Source organism: Argopecten irradians, chromosome 2 (assembly GCF_041381155.1).
Source record: "Argopecten irradians isolate NY chromosome 2, Ai_NY, whole genome shotgun sequence".
Classification (NCBI taxonomy): Eukaryota; Metazoa; Mollusca; class Bivalvia; order Pectinida; family Pectinidae; genus Argopecten; species Argopecten irradians.
In genome coordinates this window covers 48,892,359-48,907,830 of record NC_091135.1, presented here as the reverse complement: position 1 = coordinate 48,907,830, position 15,472 = coordinate 48,892,359, and the positions used below count along the sequence as shown (strand labels likewise).

The 15,472-nt window shown below is 36.7% G+C and overlaps 1 protein-coding gene across 2 annotated transcripts; it reads right to left on the bottom strand.

Moving 5' to 3' along the window:
• Window positions 1-432: 432 nt before the first annotated feature.
• Window positions 433-15,234, bottom strand: LOC138315781 (apolipoprotein L3-like). 2 transcript variants are annotated; one of them, XM_069257044.1, is made up of 5 exons: window positions 15,037-15,234; window positions 7,033-8,175; window positions 5,147-5,664; window positions 1,897-2,682; window positions 433-1,569 (listed from the first exon to the last, which is right to left on the bottom strand). In XM_069257044.1, the coding sequence occupies exons 4-5, from the start codon at window positions 2,126-2,128 to the stop codon at window positions 794-796; spliced, it is 1,008 nt and encodes a 335-aa protein (XP_069113145.1). In that variant the 5' UTR covers window positions 2,129-2,682; window positions 5,147-5,664; window positions 7,033-8,175; window positions 15,037-15,234; the 3' UTR covers window positions 433-793. Both variants share the same exon structure in this region; 1 of them encodes a protein (XP_069113145.1).
• Between the last annotated feature and the right edge of the window lie 238 nt (window positions 15,235-15,472).

Sequence of the window (15,472 nt, the reverse complement as noted above, 5' to 3'; positions counted from 1 at the left end):
AATTAAGGTTTGTTAATTTTCGTCTTTTCGCCCCGAAAAGACGAAATTTTAGGTTTGTTAATTTTCGTCTTTTCGGGGCGAAAAGACGAAATTTAAGGTTTGTTAATTTTCGTCTTTTCGGGGCGAAAAGACGAAAAGACGAAAATTAAGGTTTGTTAATTTTCGTCTTTTCGGGGCGAAAAGACGAAAAGACGAAATTTAAGGTTTGTAATTTTCGTCTTTTCGGGGCGAAAAGACGAAAAGACGAAAAGACGAGATTTTTGAAGGCGAAAAGACGAAAATTAAAGGCGCTAATTAGCGTGCTTCACTTTCGTCTTTTCGTGTTTGACTTTTCGTCTTTTCGTCTTTTCGCCGCGAAAAGACGAAATTTAAATTTGTTAATTTTCGTCTTTTCGGGGCGAAAAGACGAAAAGACGAGAATTAAGATATTTGATTTTCGTCTTTTCGCAATGGCATAAATCAGCCACCGTACAAAGGTCATTTTGGTAAAGTGGTTTAAGATGAATGTTTGTTTCTTGTGAGGCGGAAAGACGATTTATGAAATATTTTGATTGACCCTATGTCATAAGACGTTTGTGTTAAAGTTAAGTGAATCTGGTTCAGTTGGTTTGGAGTAAATCATTTAAAGCCTCACGACGGACGATGTACAACGACAAATAAAAGACAATTAGAATAAGTCATCTCGTTATTTCCTTGTTCCTTACTTCTTTTTTTCAGTCTATATAAAACCTTTTTGTTATTTCAGCCACGCATGGTACAGTATATAGTATTTTTCCTTTTGTCGAAGGTATAGTTACTTTACATGTCCATGCATGTACGATTCAAGTTTTACCTTGGTTGCCCGTAGTAAAGTTGCGTTTTGTCGAATCACTTCCGATGTTGAAGTTTTGTTTCCTTTGTTCAGATTGTAAACCGCATATGCAATAACAGCTGTATCTACAACAAACGACAGACCCCAAACGAAACCTCCTACAATGTAGGAAGTTACTCGCGCAGTGGCCCGGGCCACTATAACTGGAACAATGTGAAAGCTACCCAGTAATCTCCCCACCGTTATTGACGCTAGCGAATCAATTTTAGCGTTATTCTTACCAAGACCGGACGTATCATAGTCGGAATAATCTGCGATTCTTTGTGCTAATTCCAGAAAATTCTTATTTGACCGATCCGCGTCTTTTGACAAGACATCTAAAAGTTCCTGTATTATTATCAAAGCTTGTAACTGATGTTTGGTGAGAACGCCCTCGGTTATCTTTGCACCTATCACACCTACACTTCCAGCTCCGGCCACTACACCACCAGCCACGGACAAACCTAAGGATGTGCCTGCACTCAAAGGTGCAAATACGAGGCCTGTGATGAGTAAAATAGCACCAACAGATGAAGTAGAACTACCCACTATTGAGGTAATGTTTACATGACGACGTCTGCTTTCGAACAATGCGACAATCAGGTCGTTCATCAAAAGTTGAATGGAAAGCAACGACATCATCTGCCGTAGATTGCATAAATTTTGACCGAAGGCATCGTCAAGGTGTCTGAAGGTTTGGATTATTTCCTTCTGTGCAGCTATATAATAGAAATTAATACCTTTATTGCATTTACATCCAGCTAATTGATCGCATTACATATAGGGTAGGAGTGTATGAAGACAAATATAACTTTTACTTCGAAATATGATCATTCCAGCTTATAGCAATTTTCTAGATGTGACAGAGGAGACCAATATCAAGTTGACGGTAATAACAAAATCATATCAAAAAGAAATGAACGACATAAAATAACTTAAAGTCAGATGTTACGTTACGTTAAGAAGAAAATGAGGAAACAAAAATACAACAAATAGGCAATTTGAAAGCTTAATACATGTACAACAAGTATGGTAGCTCTACCAACCTTCCCATGCCATTTGTCGGTGTGAAGCGTTCGACCTCGAATCAATTTCTCCATGCACCGGAGTGGCAGAAACATACTCTCCAGGAGTATCTGGTCCTTCTAGTTGACAGTTGCATAGATTTTCCTTCCTTGGTACGACGCGGAAGAAGTTTCCGTAAGGGTCCTGAAGAAGTGTTACGTAATATTGATCAGATGTTCCATTCTGCCGACATTTACTTTGTATGGAAGGCATTTTTCGCGGGGCTTTCTTTCTTCTGACCTGGGTAAATAAGGACCAGCTGCTTTACCAGCCAGTTTCTTCGTTAGTTTTCGGATCTGCAGGTTCAACTTTCAGAACATAGATTGGGGTCTGAAACACGGTAGCTGCTGCAAGCAAAGGCACATGCCTAAAGAGAAGAAGAAATGGAACCAGTATTCTGTTGACCTCCTTCTGCAGATTCTGTGTTTTAAGATTCATACGAGACTTTACGTCAAGAACTCTAACATATATGTCTGCATGATCTAGCATTTCCTTAACGACTAACTGTTCTATTCTAGATGCTTCCTCTTCGTTTCCGAAAATTTCTTTGCTCAAACATGTATACAGAGTGTGCAAGTATCCTTGATCTACTTCCCGATATTGCATATCCGGGCGCCGGAATACTTCATGTATTTGAGGATATCCTTCCTTTGAAAGCATATTTTGCGTTTCATCACTGAAGCTGTCACGAATATTGTCATCCAAAAGGAATTCTGCGAGAGCATTGTGCCTTTCGTGTTTTGGAATATGTTTCCCTTCATCTAATTCTGTGGAAAAAAAATGTTTGCAAAATGAATATATGACACTAACTGAAATATTTACCTCATACATTCATCTTATTTCTTAAATACATGTTCATATAGCATACTCGTTCATATGAACACGTTGTTATACTTTCGTATTCATGTAGTAACCAGATTTCTAAACTGTATGTTTTGAAAGATATTTGTCCATTAAATTACAGGGAATTTGAATAAGTTATACTTATACAAAAATTTTCAAATGTTTTACATATTTTTATATTGTATCGATTCTACGTGTTTTCGATGTCGATTTCTATTAAGAAGAAGCGATAGGTGTTCCAAATGATCATTTTGCATGTGATCATTACAAACAAACTCTCATCTATTATGTAGCTTTCCAAGGGGTACGTCAATTTATCCAATATAACCAATACGCGAAATACACGTACTACCCACTGTAGTTATATACTAAATATCGACATACCTTTTACATGTTCTAGTGTGTTACCTGGGTAACGAGTTGGTTCATTGTACAACAATTGATAAATATTATGAGATCAGAACAGAAGAGAATCATAATGTGTTATATAACATATGCCTTAAATAGACACAAAATAGAAAATATTAAATGTTTTATCAATAATGGTCGCTCCGAAATGTATCTGTATACGTATACCGCTTATTGTAAATATCCCTAATGATAACGGTACCTGGTATGTGATCATGCATTTGTGTTGATCTCACGAGTCGAATCGCACTCGTTTGTTCCGCGGATGGAAAATATTCGTGTGCTTCGCACACTTGTGATATTTTCCTCTGCACAACAAATTCATGCGATCCGACTCGCATGTGGGCGGTTTTACTTGAATCGACGAATCACTTCCAGCCAGAAACCTAACAACTCTTCTTAATTGAAATCAACATATTTATATACCTTTTGTATACATATGTATACATATGTATGTCATGCATTCAAAATAGCTTTATGTTCATCTAGGATTTTTTAGGATAAAGCTGACTTCATGTCAATGACGCATCATTGTGTGAAAACACATATACACAATGGTAAATGTTTTAGCGTGGGCTGTTGCATCAAAGCCTTGCGCTCGTTTTTCAAACTTGGGGCTGTACACAAAAATGGCTGCGAAAACAACGTTGAGTCAAATAAATGTCATATGTCAAGATATGCATTCATTTGCTGAAGTCGGGAATGATTTTAAGGAGTGTTCGTCCAAAGATCTTGTGTAGGTGTTCAAACAAAAAATATACGCAGAAAACAATAACACGTATATTTTTTGTTTGGTCACCTACACAAGAACTATGGACACTGGTCGATGGCTTTTCTCCGGGTACTCCAGCTTTATTTCTTTTACCAACAAACTTGAAGTCAGTCAGTAATTTTATCCATTTGACCAATTAATCTATGGTTCCATTACATCAGAAAAGTTTGAAAATTTTAGCCATTTCACTTCTTTCGGCTCAACCTTTCTGGCTCCTAGAAATCAGCCAGGACCAATTTGGATAATGTTAAAATACTATCTCAAGCTAACAATTTTAAAGTTTGACGCATTTCCTACGAAAATTTAGCAAATACTGCTTATAAATGTGTTTTTTTCCTACAGGAATTATAGTAAATATACCCCCTCAAAAGGTAAATTTGACCCCAGGCCATGAAATTCAAAATATTTGTAGAAGATCTTAAAGATGCTCCAACGCTAGCAAATGCCACTTTTTCGCTATCAAAAACAGGAGTAGACGAATGAGTATTTTCTTCAGTTGCAAAAGTTACTTACTTATCACTAATGAAAAGCTTTAGCTTCTAATTTCACTTTATCCTATGTCCTATACGGAACAAAGTACTGACTGCGCATGCACCAAAAGCAAAATAAATTATTTAATATGATTTTTTTGGTTTTAATTAGACATATATAGAGACGATTAAACACCAATTATAGTTAAATTGATGAATATCATTTATGCTCTGTCGGCAGTGGAGCATCTTTAATTTTCGATTTATTTTTTCAACATCAAATCAGTAAATTAGAAGGGTTTTTTTCTAATCTTAGCAATTTTACCCCTTTTGGCCCTACCTTTCTGGCCCAAAATAGTCAGTCAGGACCAGTTCGGATATAATGCTAAAATGTTATCTCCGGCTTATAACTCATTTACTCCTTATGACCTAACCAATAATTCACAATGGCTCCGGTTTTGGAGAGGTTGAACATGTCCGTTGTTTACATACGACGGCGAATGATGATTAGAATAGGTCACTTAAAGTGACAGCCATCTTTTCTTTAGAATCGAAAACTTATTTAAGAGAGGGCATGTGCAAACCATTGGAAGAAAAAAATCTTTTCTTCCCAATGTGAATGTTTTAATATGAATTTCATCGTCAGCTTTGAGCTTTAGTAGATGAATTACTTTCACCCCAAAACAGAAAAGTAATCTGCATTAATTCAGCAAACTCCTTTCGATTAATTGGTCTTACCTCTAACGCCTGTGTCAAACGTGGGTGGTGGCATGGTGCAGTTGCAACCCTTTTCTGGAGTAATGATGTCGTACCTGTCAGTAGAATGATCGTAGAAAAGGGTTACGTAAAACCGACAGGTTTTTTTTGAGATGTTGAACAAGCAACGGATTGAGTGAGGCTAGGTGTGTATACCTCCCATGTACTGGACATCGAGGAATAAATGTAGATACTCTTCTGTAACCAATCTGCTACTTCCTTGAGGTACGTTTCGTCTGGGGCTTCCTCTCTCACTTCAAAGTCGTCAGGAACTTCATCTGTTCCATAAATCAACTTATGAATACATTGTCGAAATGTCGCACTATCTCCCGTTACCACGTCTAATGTCCTTCCATCAACACGAAAGACGACTGATTGGGCTGCAGGACCGTTACGTTTGTATTCTCTCTTCCTCTGTTTATCCTTACAGAATGCGTCTAAATGTGTGTGGTGTCCGCCATGCCTGGTCTCTGCCTTACAACATACAGGCCTTCTGAACACTGAAAAAATATGATATAGGGTTTTAAATAATAATTCAATAGATATATGAACTTTTATATAAAGAGTGTTGGAAATTTTTATTTTTGCGAACCTTGACGAACGAAAATTGAACTTTCGTAAATATCGTTTCATAAAATAAATAATATACAAATTAAAGATATCTTTTAATAAATAATTACATTTCAAGAATTTCGATGTCAACATATTTCGAAAAACGCAGCAGAGACAGCAATGTTGTAGCGCCGTTCACAATTTCTGCGTCAGTTCATATTCTCTTGACGTTACGTAATTGTTTATATTATACTTACGAGAGGCCTAATAGGCATCATCACTTGCGCCAAATACCTCCTTTTTGAAAGTTTCGATTATCAATATGTTCGACATGTAAGCAACGAAATACGAAATACTAAAGCAGATTTCAAGTGATGGTCTTTTTGTCACTGAGACATTTGGTCAAGGCAGCATTAAGACAACATTGTTCTTACTAGTTTCAGCAGTGGCCAAACTTTGTAATTATCACATTGTACACGTTCAAAATGATAGGTGCGAGGACACGTCATGCTATAAATACATTATACTTCAACGCACCATACGGCAATGCATTGATTATGCTTATCTATAAAATACAAGATATGCTCTACTAGATGAGAAGTCAATGATGTAAACATAGCTAACACATTATGAAAGCATCCTTTTTATCATTCGAAATGAGTACATAGAGGATATTCCTTGTTTCTTCATACTCGTGAAAAATAACTGATATTCATCAAGAAACAATTAATATTCTATTACAGAAGACCATCACTTCTTGTTCCGCTAAAGGCTATTCCGCCATTGTGTTATACAGAGTTATTTGTCCTTGCTATTATTACGTAGTATTTTTGTTAGTATAACGAAACAAACAAATTATATTTTCACTGTCAACGCTACATTCCTATTGGTCAAAAGCGAGTGAAAATTGTGAAGAATATCGCTTTTATGTTCACCTTAAAACTATATTTCACCGCGAAAAATGTAATAAGATTTTATAGACAGTTGGATTAATTTTCTCCCATACTTGACAGGGCTATCCCGCTAATGCTAGGAAAAAGATAACGGCGACCATTTACGCACATGCAGCGGCGACCAGTTTAAGATTAATAGAATCTCACATGGGTCTGTCAAGTGGACAGGGATATCTCAGCCCTCGTGAAAGATTTTAACTATCAACCCTTGGCAAGTCTCGGATTGATTAGTCAAAATCTTTCATTCGGGTTAAGATATCCTGTCCACTTGACAGACCGATGTGAGATACTATTAATCTTAAACTCAATACAGTTTGATTTTACTAATGGCCATTTAGTTATAAAATACCAATGTGTACTTACTAATAAAATTTGTAGCCAATGACATCAATTTATCTCTGCTGAAACTTTCAATGAAATCAACGGGTGGCTCATTCAATACACAGGTGCATCTGTTCCTATCCGTAGCCAGAAGTCTGTGTGCTTTTGTCACGGGAATGTATGAAGACCGATTAATATTGCCTGGGACGCTTAGTGGGAAGTACACTAACCAACTATCCGAGGCTTCCAATTGCACGAAAATCCTTGTCCTGTAAATATATGCGGCCGCATAAAGTTCTGCTTTTCCAGCAGGAGCGTTTGCGTAATGCAAATTGGATATATGACGTTCTGTATCTGCACACTCATCCGTGCTATCAAAGAAAACTTGAGCCACAGCATCATCACGTAAACACTTCACTATGAGTTGGCGTACGTAGCAGTGGTAATCCTGAGATCCATACATGGCCTTTCTCAGCGAACAGAACAGGTAATTATTTTGAAGCCTAGTCACACTGCTGTCTTCATTCAATTTCCCTTCGATCAGTTCTATGTTTTCTTCGCTATCACAATGTTGATGTGAAAATGATCTGCGGAAAGCTAGCCCATGACACTGACTATGTTTTGCAGTATGTATTTCAATCTGGTCTTCTGTTGGTATTAGCAACAGAAAAGCAGTTTTCTGTCTATCACTGTCACCGTGACTGACTGACAGGATATAGATGGCCTCGTCGGTTACGTATGACGTAAACGGTGGATCAATAACTTCCTTTACAATGCTATTTTTCTGCCAATAAAGCATGTGTATAGGTTTTTGAAGACATTCTGCTGCCGCGAATATGTCACGGCGGGATGGGATGCCATTAGCTTTCTTACTTTTACTAAGTTCGCTTTTCAGTTTATTTTCAATGTTAATTTCGTTTCAGATGTGCTATTTTCTGGTTCAAAGGCAAGGAAGAATAACAGATGATCTTTTTCCGTCTGCACTTTTTTTAATTCATTTCTTGCGGACTTTGGATGTCCAAAACTGTTCCATTTAATGAAACTGACAATACGATAGAAACTATTGTCATCCCATGTCGTTGGTGTATATTTCACTTTGAAACCTCGTTCCTTTAAGTTATTCACTGCAAAATCTAGTTCTGTTGTAATTTGAGTTGCCATGTTTTGTCATCTGGATGCGTTTACCTAAAAAAATTAAATTGATTCTATAAAGGTATTTTATTTTACGATGTGGTAATTTGTAAAGTCTGGTTGATTAGGCATAATGTCTTCTTACAACTAAGGTCATTTACGGACGACTTCCTTGTATGCAATGAGTTGCGTATATAGATTTATGTATGTTCTGGGAGACTGCAGTATGCTATATCTTCTCTTGTAACATTGAAACGTGCCATCTGGCTATCTCTTCTCACTAACAAGGTATTTCCTGACACCGCCTCACATTTGGCCTTGAGTGAGCATTCGCCCCTGGGAGGAAGTCGTCTCTAGATTCTGTCCTCTGGCCAAGACACGGCATAGTTTATAAAAGTGGAAGTTTCTGCGTGGTGTTCAGCATAATGGAGTAGCGTTGCACTGTATAAAGGGTAATAGCACCACTATCACAAGAAGACACAACATCAATATAATCAGCCTTCCTAAACATACATATATTCACATACGTAACAAATTGCATTCAGGAAAGGCCGTCCAGTATGGCGTTACGCCTTCCTATCAAACAAACATGCTGTTCCCATCCGGAACAACGCATGACAATGTGGTATTTAGAGCCATTGACCTGGCCTTATGCTCGTGAACTGATATCCCGGTATCCGGCTGATAAAGGGCAAGATTTTAAAATTGTCATATATCTAATTTTTTATATATATATATTTAATCATGTCAATAATTTAGAATCGTCATTTACTGCATTCAATTTCGACAAAATCGTTTTAAAGTTTTATAAATTCAATCAACTAATCACTCCTATAAACTCCCGTCAAGTAGTTTTCCCTACCACCAATACTCGTTCTTATCAAAAGCAGCATAAACAAAGCAAACAATCAAAATTTAGGTAAATATTAACTGACACTCTCAAAAGGTCTTTCTTTCCGCACCAAAGTCAAGTAAAACGCCTTCCTCGCTTCCATGTAGACAGTGCCACTATAGACTGATTAGCTGTTCTCACATTTCTCCACTATTAATTCGATATTTTGTTTTTACAAAACAAATATAAGTTTTAAACAATTTTTGCGACCTTCCACGCGCTCCAAGTAATCATATCGTCAAGAAGGTCTAGGGATATAGGATACTCGGTAAAGTGAACGATGTAAATATCTATTTCTACATAGTTTATTAAGATTCTAGTGTAACAGGCACTTTATCAAAATAGATAACAAAGTTTTCTGGCCATTTTAGAATGGTCAGTTTTACTACAGCCAGGAATCAAGAATTCGACAGGAAAACTCTACGATACGTCTTTTTTGGCGATGTGAGCGCTTGACCCTGTGAGATAGGCTCGCTTGGTGTCTTCGGTGGCATGTTTCAGTGATAGAACACTATAAAAAGGACAAGTGCTCCACTATACAAGAAGACACAACACGAATATACCACACACACTTCATACACACAATACACCGTATACATGGAAGGCCGTGACATGACCATGGATATTAATAGGATTTAAATACATGTTTGATAAAAACATATAAACAAAACAAGTTACCCTTTATCATGCTTATCTTGAAATATTCAAACAATTTTATCTAAACTAAGTATATAACGCGACTGAATTCATAGACGACAGGATTACTATGGACTACAAAGCTCGTGAGATGAGATACGTTTCAACGAATGGGAACTGCGACCAGTATTCGACCTGCCACAATAACCGTTTTAGTTCATCTGGCCGTAGTCATTATGTTTCGTTCGCCGTCGTCCACCATCCGTAAACTTTTCACATTTTGAACTTCTTCTCCAGTTCTACAAATGCAATTTAGCTGAAATTTGCCTGATATGGTCCGAACGAGGTGTTGTTATTTTTTTGGTTGAACCTAAATCTAAGATGGCCGCTACATCCGCCATCATGAACATACATTTTGATACATCTTCTCCAATTCTACTTGGGCAATTTCGCTGAGAACTGCCTGAAATTTTTCTGACATGGTCCTGACAAAGTCTTCTTATTTTTTCGGGTAAATCCGAAATCCAAGATGGCCACCATAGCTCCCATCTTGAATTTACATTTTGAACTTTTTCTGAAGTTCCACCAGTGCGATTTGCTGAAACTTGCCTGAAATGATCCTGATATGGTTTCGACAAATTGTTGTTACGTTTCGAGTTGATCCCGAATCGAAGATGGAATAGTTACCAAATTTACGTCTATAAACAAGAGGCCCAGAGGGTCTGTATCGCTCACCTGGTTTTTAATGCCAAGTTATGTTCTGAAAAGTCCATTGTTTCTTTTTCTAAAGGAATTTGAATATTTACCTCTGATTCCCCTATTGGGCTCCACTCTTGCTGCTCCAGGGGGTCAATCAAAGCCAAAATTTATGAAAATTCTGTTAACCCTAAGGATGTTTCTGGGCTAAATATGGTTACAATCCATGCAGAACTATTATGACTAGTAACGATTTACAGGATTTACCGCTATTTCCCATATTGGGCCCTGCTCCTCCTGCCCCCGGAGGGTCAGAGCCAAATTTTATACAAACTCTTTTCCCCTTCCCGCAAGGATGTTTGTGGCCAAATTTGGTTTTAATCCATGCAGAACTCTAGGAAAAGTAGCAATTTTTAGGATTTACCTCTATTGCCATTATTGGGCCCCATCCCTCCTGCCCCGGGGGGTCAGAGCCAAAATTTATACAAGTTCCGTTCCCCTTTCCCCAAGAATGTTTCTGGCCAAATTTGGTTACAATCCATGCAGAAATCTAGGACCAGTAGCGATTTATAAGATTTACCTCTATTTCCACTATTGGGCCCTGCCCCTCCTGTCCCGGGGGGGTTAGAGCCAAAATTTATACAAACTCTTTTTCCCTTCCCGCAAGGATGTTTGTGGCCAAATTTGGTTTCAATCCATGCAGAACTCTAGGACAAGTAGCGATTTATAGGATTTACCTCTATTACCCCTATTAGGCCCCGCCCCTCCTGCTCCCGGGGGTCAGAGCTATGTTTTTGATTATGTGCTGTTACCGTGATTCAAGTTCAGTAAATTTATCCATAATAATTTGATTAAGCATCATTTCCTGTTATCCACATTTAAAAGTTGTGAGGTGAGCTCAATCTGAAAATTAAATCTGACGACATCAAAGGTAACGAAACCTCTTTAGTACAGTTTTCAGTCCTGTGATGTTATCTACTTTTTACAATATCCATTAAAATTCTTTTTTAAATGTCAAGTTTTGATTTTAAGGTTCTTTAAAATTGTTTTGAGATAGCAAATGAAATTTCCATCACATGTAGAGATTAAAGGATTAATCCTAGATAGATAAATAAGAAATCTTCTTTTCTGTCACCTTCTGTGCTGTAACTATCAAAAAATTCACATGACAGAACAGTAACAAGAAGGATTATTTTTATCTTTCTAGGTTCTTTTTTCCTTATGAAACCTGTATTGCAATGGCATAAATATATAATTTGTTTTATGAAATTCTACTAGTAGTTCTACTAGTACCGAGAAAATGTAAGCAATTAGTAAAGAGAAAAAATATCATTTTTTGTTTGCCTATTGTATCTTTTATGTAATATTAAATGTTACCATCCGTTGGCCATTTCACACAAATCTATTTTGTTGCTTATGTGACAAGATGGAGAATGCATGAAAGGCAGCTAAGCACAACTTAATGTTGTTTAATGTTGTTGAATCATTCCGAACTCTTCCGAACATCGTCGCGACAATCTCGACGTAACACGAGAGTTTTAAAACCAAGAGAAGATCCAATATTTTTTCATACACAAAAATTATGGTCGACTTTGCAGACTGGATCTACAAAGAAAATAATGCTCGTACATTACAATATTTTACTATAATACTCTCCCCCCCCTCTCCATTTACAAAACAGTAAATTACCTAACATCATATTTGTTTGTTTGTGGCTTTAATTTCTAATTTGATGTCAGTGTTGTTGAAAGTACCTTTATTTCATGAGGATTGCTGATAATAAGCAATATATTGATATTTCAAGCCTGGTGGTAACAGGAGAAATATGTTTTTTGTAACAGCACGGAACATTGATGCCCGTTTTCTTTAATACTTTTTTTCGATGAAAAACTTAGTATTCAAATACAAGTTGATAAGGTGTTTTTGCAAAATGTTTAAATTATTATTACTTGCAGGTTTTATGAGAACAGACCAAAATACTATACAAAGAAGTAACAGCAAGGACATTCATTTCGGTGGGTTTTTTTTCAGTAAAACCTTTCTATGGTTAAGCATAAACTCTTTTTATTCTGCACATTGATCTCCTCCTCAGTTTAGTTTTTTTAAACACATTGAAATTTTACATAGGAGTTTTCTTCTATTTCAGATTCGATATTGCATTAAGTGCCGCTAAATACCACACGGTACCGCCAAAGAAAGGATGCAGATACTCAGAAAAGAAGTGAATATTTGAAACGAGAGGCCCAAGGACCTTAACGTTCATCTGACAACATTCGCAATAGTCGTATAGGAAACTAATTAGAAATGGTATCATGGTGGCCATCTCTTGAATTTGGGAACAACCCCAAAAATAATAACACTTGGACAGGACCAAATCAAGATCATTTCGGGCAAGTTTCAGTCAAATCTTACTGGTAGAACATAAAGAGAAGTTCAAAATGTTTTTAAGATGGCTTGCACAGAATGATACTCCTCAGGGAACAAGATTATGCAGGTACGGCTGTTATAATGTGGATCACTACTCGTACTGATATGATTTAGCTGATTTTGATTAAAATTTTCAATTGAAATGTAACTTAGCCACAACTCTGATTGCATATGTGGACTATTTCCCTTTCAATTGAAGACTATATCAACATGTCCATAAGAGCCTCCCTTAAGTGTTATTTCTAATTGTTGCGTCATTTCATAATATCAAAAAATAATACCACCAATACTTTATGTGATGGTAGGATACAATTGATAGAATTTATCATTTTTGAGGCATGTTTTATAGAAGTATTTGATGGGCCATTATTTTATCAGAAATATAGCTTACCCAAACTTTTATTTTTGTTTTGTTGATTAATTTGAATTATGATATGGTAAAAGGCCGGAATATTTTTCTCACAGATGGCGCAGATAACGGCATTATTTATATTATAAAATTGAAAAAAAATGTATGTGTTTAGGAATGTATCCTCCAAGTGTTTATTAAGCAAAAACAAATTTATTTTAATTCATTTTCATTTTTAAGTTTATTTTTTTTCTTTTCAAAAAAAAGGAACAATTTGTGATAATAACGTCTTGTGTGTACAAATGTACTTGAAAATAACTCGCGAATGGTTGTGTAGCTTGTAAATTTTGGCAAAATATGTGCAAATAACTACATTTCAATATACAAAGTCCTCAGGGCTCTAAACAGATTTCTGCCACCAAATAACTAAGTCGTTGTGTTTACTAGTGTCTATAGCAAATACAAGGAGCGTTTGCTTGACCAGATTCGATGTTATAAACAAGAAGCCCAAGGGCTTTGACTGTCATCTGACTACCTTCGCAATATCTGAAAAAGAGGCTTTGACTCCCAAAGTACAATAGTCTTATATGAAATTAATTAGATATGGTGTCATGGTAGCCATCTTCGATTTAGGATCAGCCAGAAATATTACAACACTTTGTCAAAAGATCATATCAAGGTCATTTCATGCAAGTCTCAGCCAAATCGCACTCGAAGAACTTAAAAATGTGTTTTCAAGATTGCTGCTGTGGCGACCATCTTGGATTTCGAATCGACCAGAAAAATAACAACACTTTGCCGGGACCATATAATGATCATTTCATGCATGTATTGAACTACTATGCACAGATAGTACTTTAGAAGAAGTTAAAATGTGAAGGCGACTGTGGTGGCCATCTTGGATATCGGATCGACCCGAAAAAATAACAACATTTGGTCAGTGCCATGTCAGGATCATTTCATGCAAGTTTCAGCCAAATCGCTCAAATGTTAAAAATGTGTTTCCAAGATGGCGGCTCTGGAGGCCATCTTGAATTTCGGCACGACCCGAAAAATAACAACACTTTGTCGGGACCATGTAGGTAAGTTTCAGCCAAACCGGTAGAACTTGAGAAGAAACTCAAAATGTGTTTTCAAGATGGCGGATGTTGCGGATTGACCCGGAAATTATTGCATATTGCACCTGAAGAACTTGAGAAAATGTGAAAAGTTTACGCATGGCGAACGGCGGACGACGACGGACGAAACATGATAACTATAGGTCATCCTGACTGTTTTGGTAGCATACACATCAAATCCTTTTTACCCTGACATGGAAATGGCAGTTATAAATTATTCCCATTTCTAGTAGTTACAAATCGAAGAAGCTAGGTATCAATAGGAATCTTTGCTTATGTCGACAAGGTATAAAGGATATATATTATGTAGTGAACAAAACTTTGCTGTGGAGGAATTTTGATATCACGTTTGGAAGAATATTATTGATAAAGTACTGCATGCACATTTTTAATGATGGCTCAATACCGCTAAATACCATCCTATGCACCAGAGATTAGTCAATCTGCTGTATGTTCAATGTACATATTGTTGTGAAACACCCCGTTCAAAGTTCAATAGGGACCGCTATAAGATAGGTAAAAATCTGCCGACGCCATATTTAAAACAGTTATACAATGGGAGCACAATAACCTGGTAAATACTTCATGTTATGGCATATTAAGACAATTAAGCCTTTTTGAAGTAAAAGAATGAGCTATTTGGCGATATAAAAAGTTGAAATGTTAAAATTAAAATTGCATAAAAGATTCCATGCGATGTTTTAGATTTCAGAAATCTTTAACTCCCTTAATCAAGAAATATAACACAAAAGAAATTTTTCAAAACTCTGTGCCAGGTAATTGTTTATAATACTTACATATACCAGCACATCTTCGGTCCCAGGTGTAAGCCGCACTATTGCTTACACACAGGTATTGATACCGATGTTCAGTGGTGTGTCATTTATGAATATGCCTATGGTCTGGGGGTAAGTAAGCGATATAGTGCAACGTATACCTGGGACCGAGGGTGAATTTAAATATGCGATTACGCAACAACCAATCGCTGCCATGCTTTTAAATAGTCACGTGTGCTCATATGAAGTCCAGTGGCTCTTGTCAACCTAATAAAATATGGTTAAATTGTATGCTTTATGTTACTTTTCACGTATGTAGGGCCGAACAACATACATGTAATTAGCGATGCCAATTAATTCACTGGTGATCTACATGTCGATGATGATTATTATAGGTGACTCTCGAATTCGGCCATTGTTTGTTTCAATTAAATTGTTTGTTAGGAAGGATGAATTT

Coding starts and splice junctions, on each gene's coding strand:
- LOC138315781 (XM_069257044.1), bottom strand. CDS start 2,128: ATGCCTTCCATACAAAGTAAATGTCGGCAGAATGGAACATCTGATCAA. Junction 1,570..1,896: donor CCGACAAATGGCATGGGAAG/GTTGGTAGAGCT, acceptor TCTATTATATAG/CTGCACAGAAGGAAATAATC.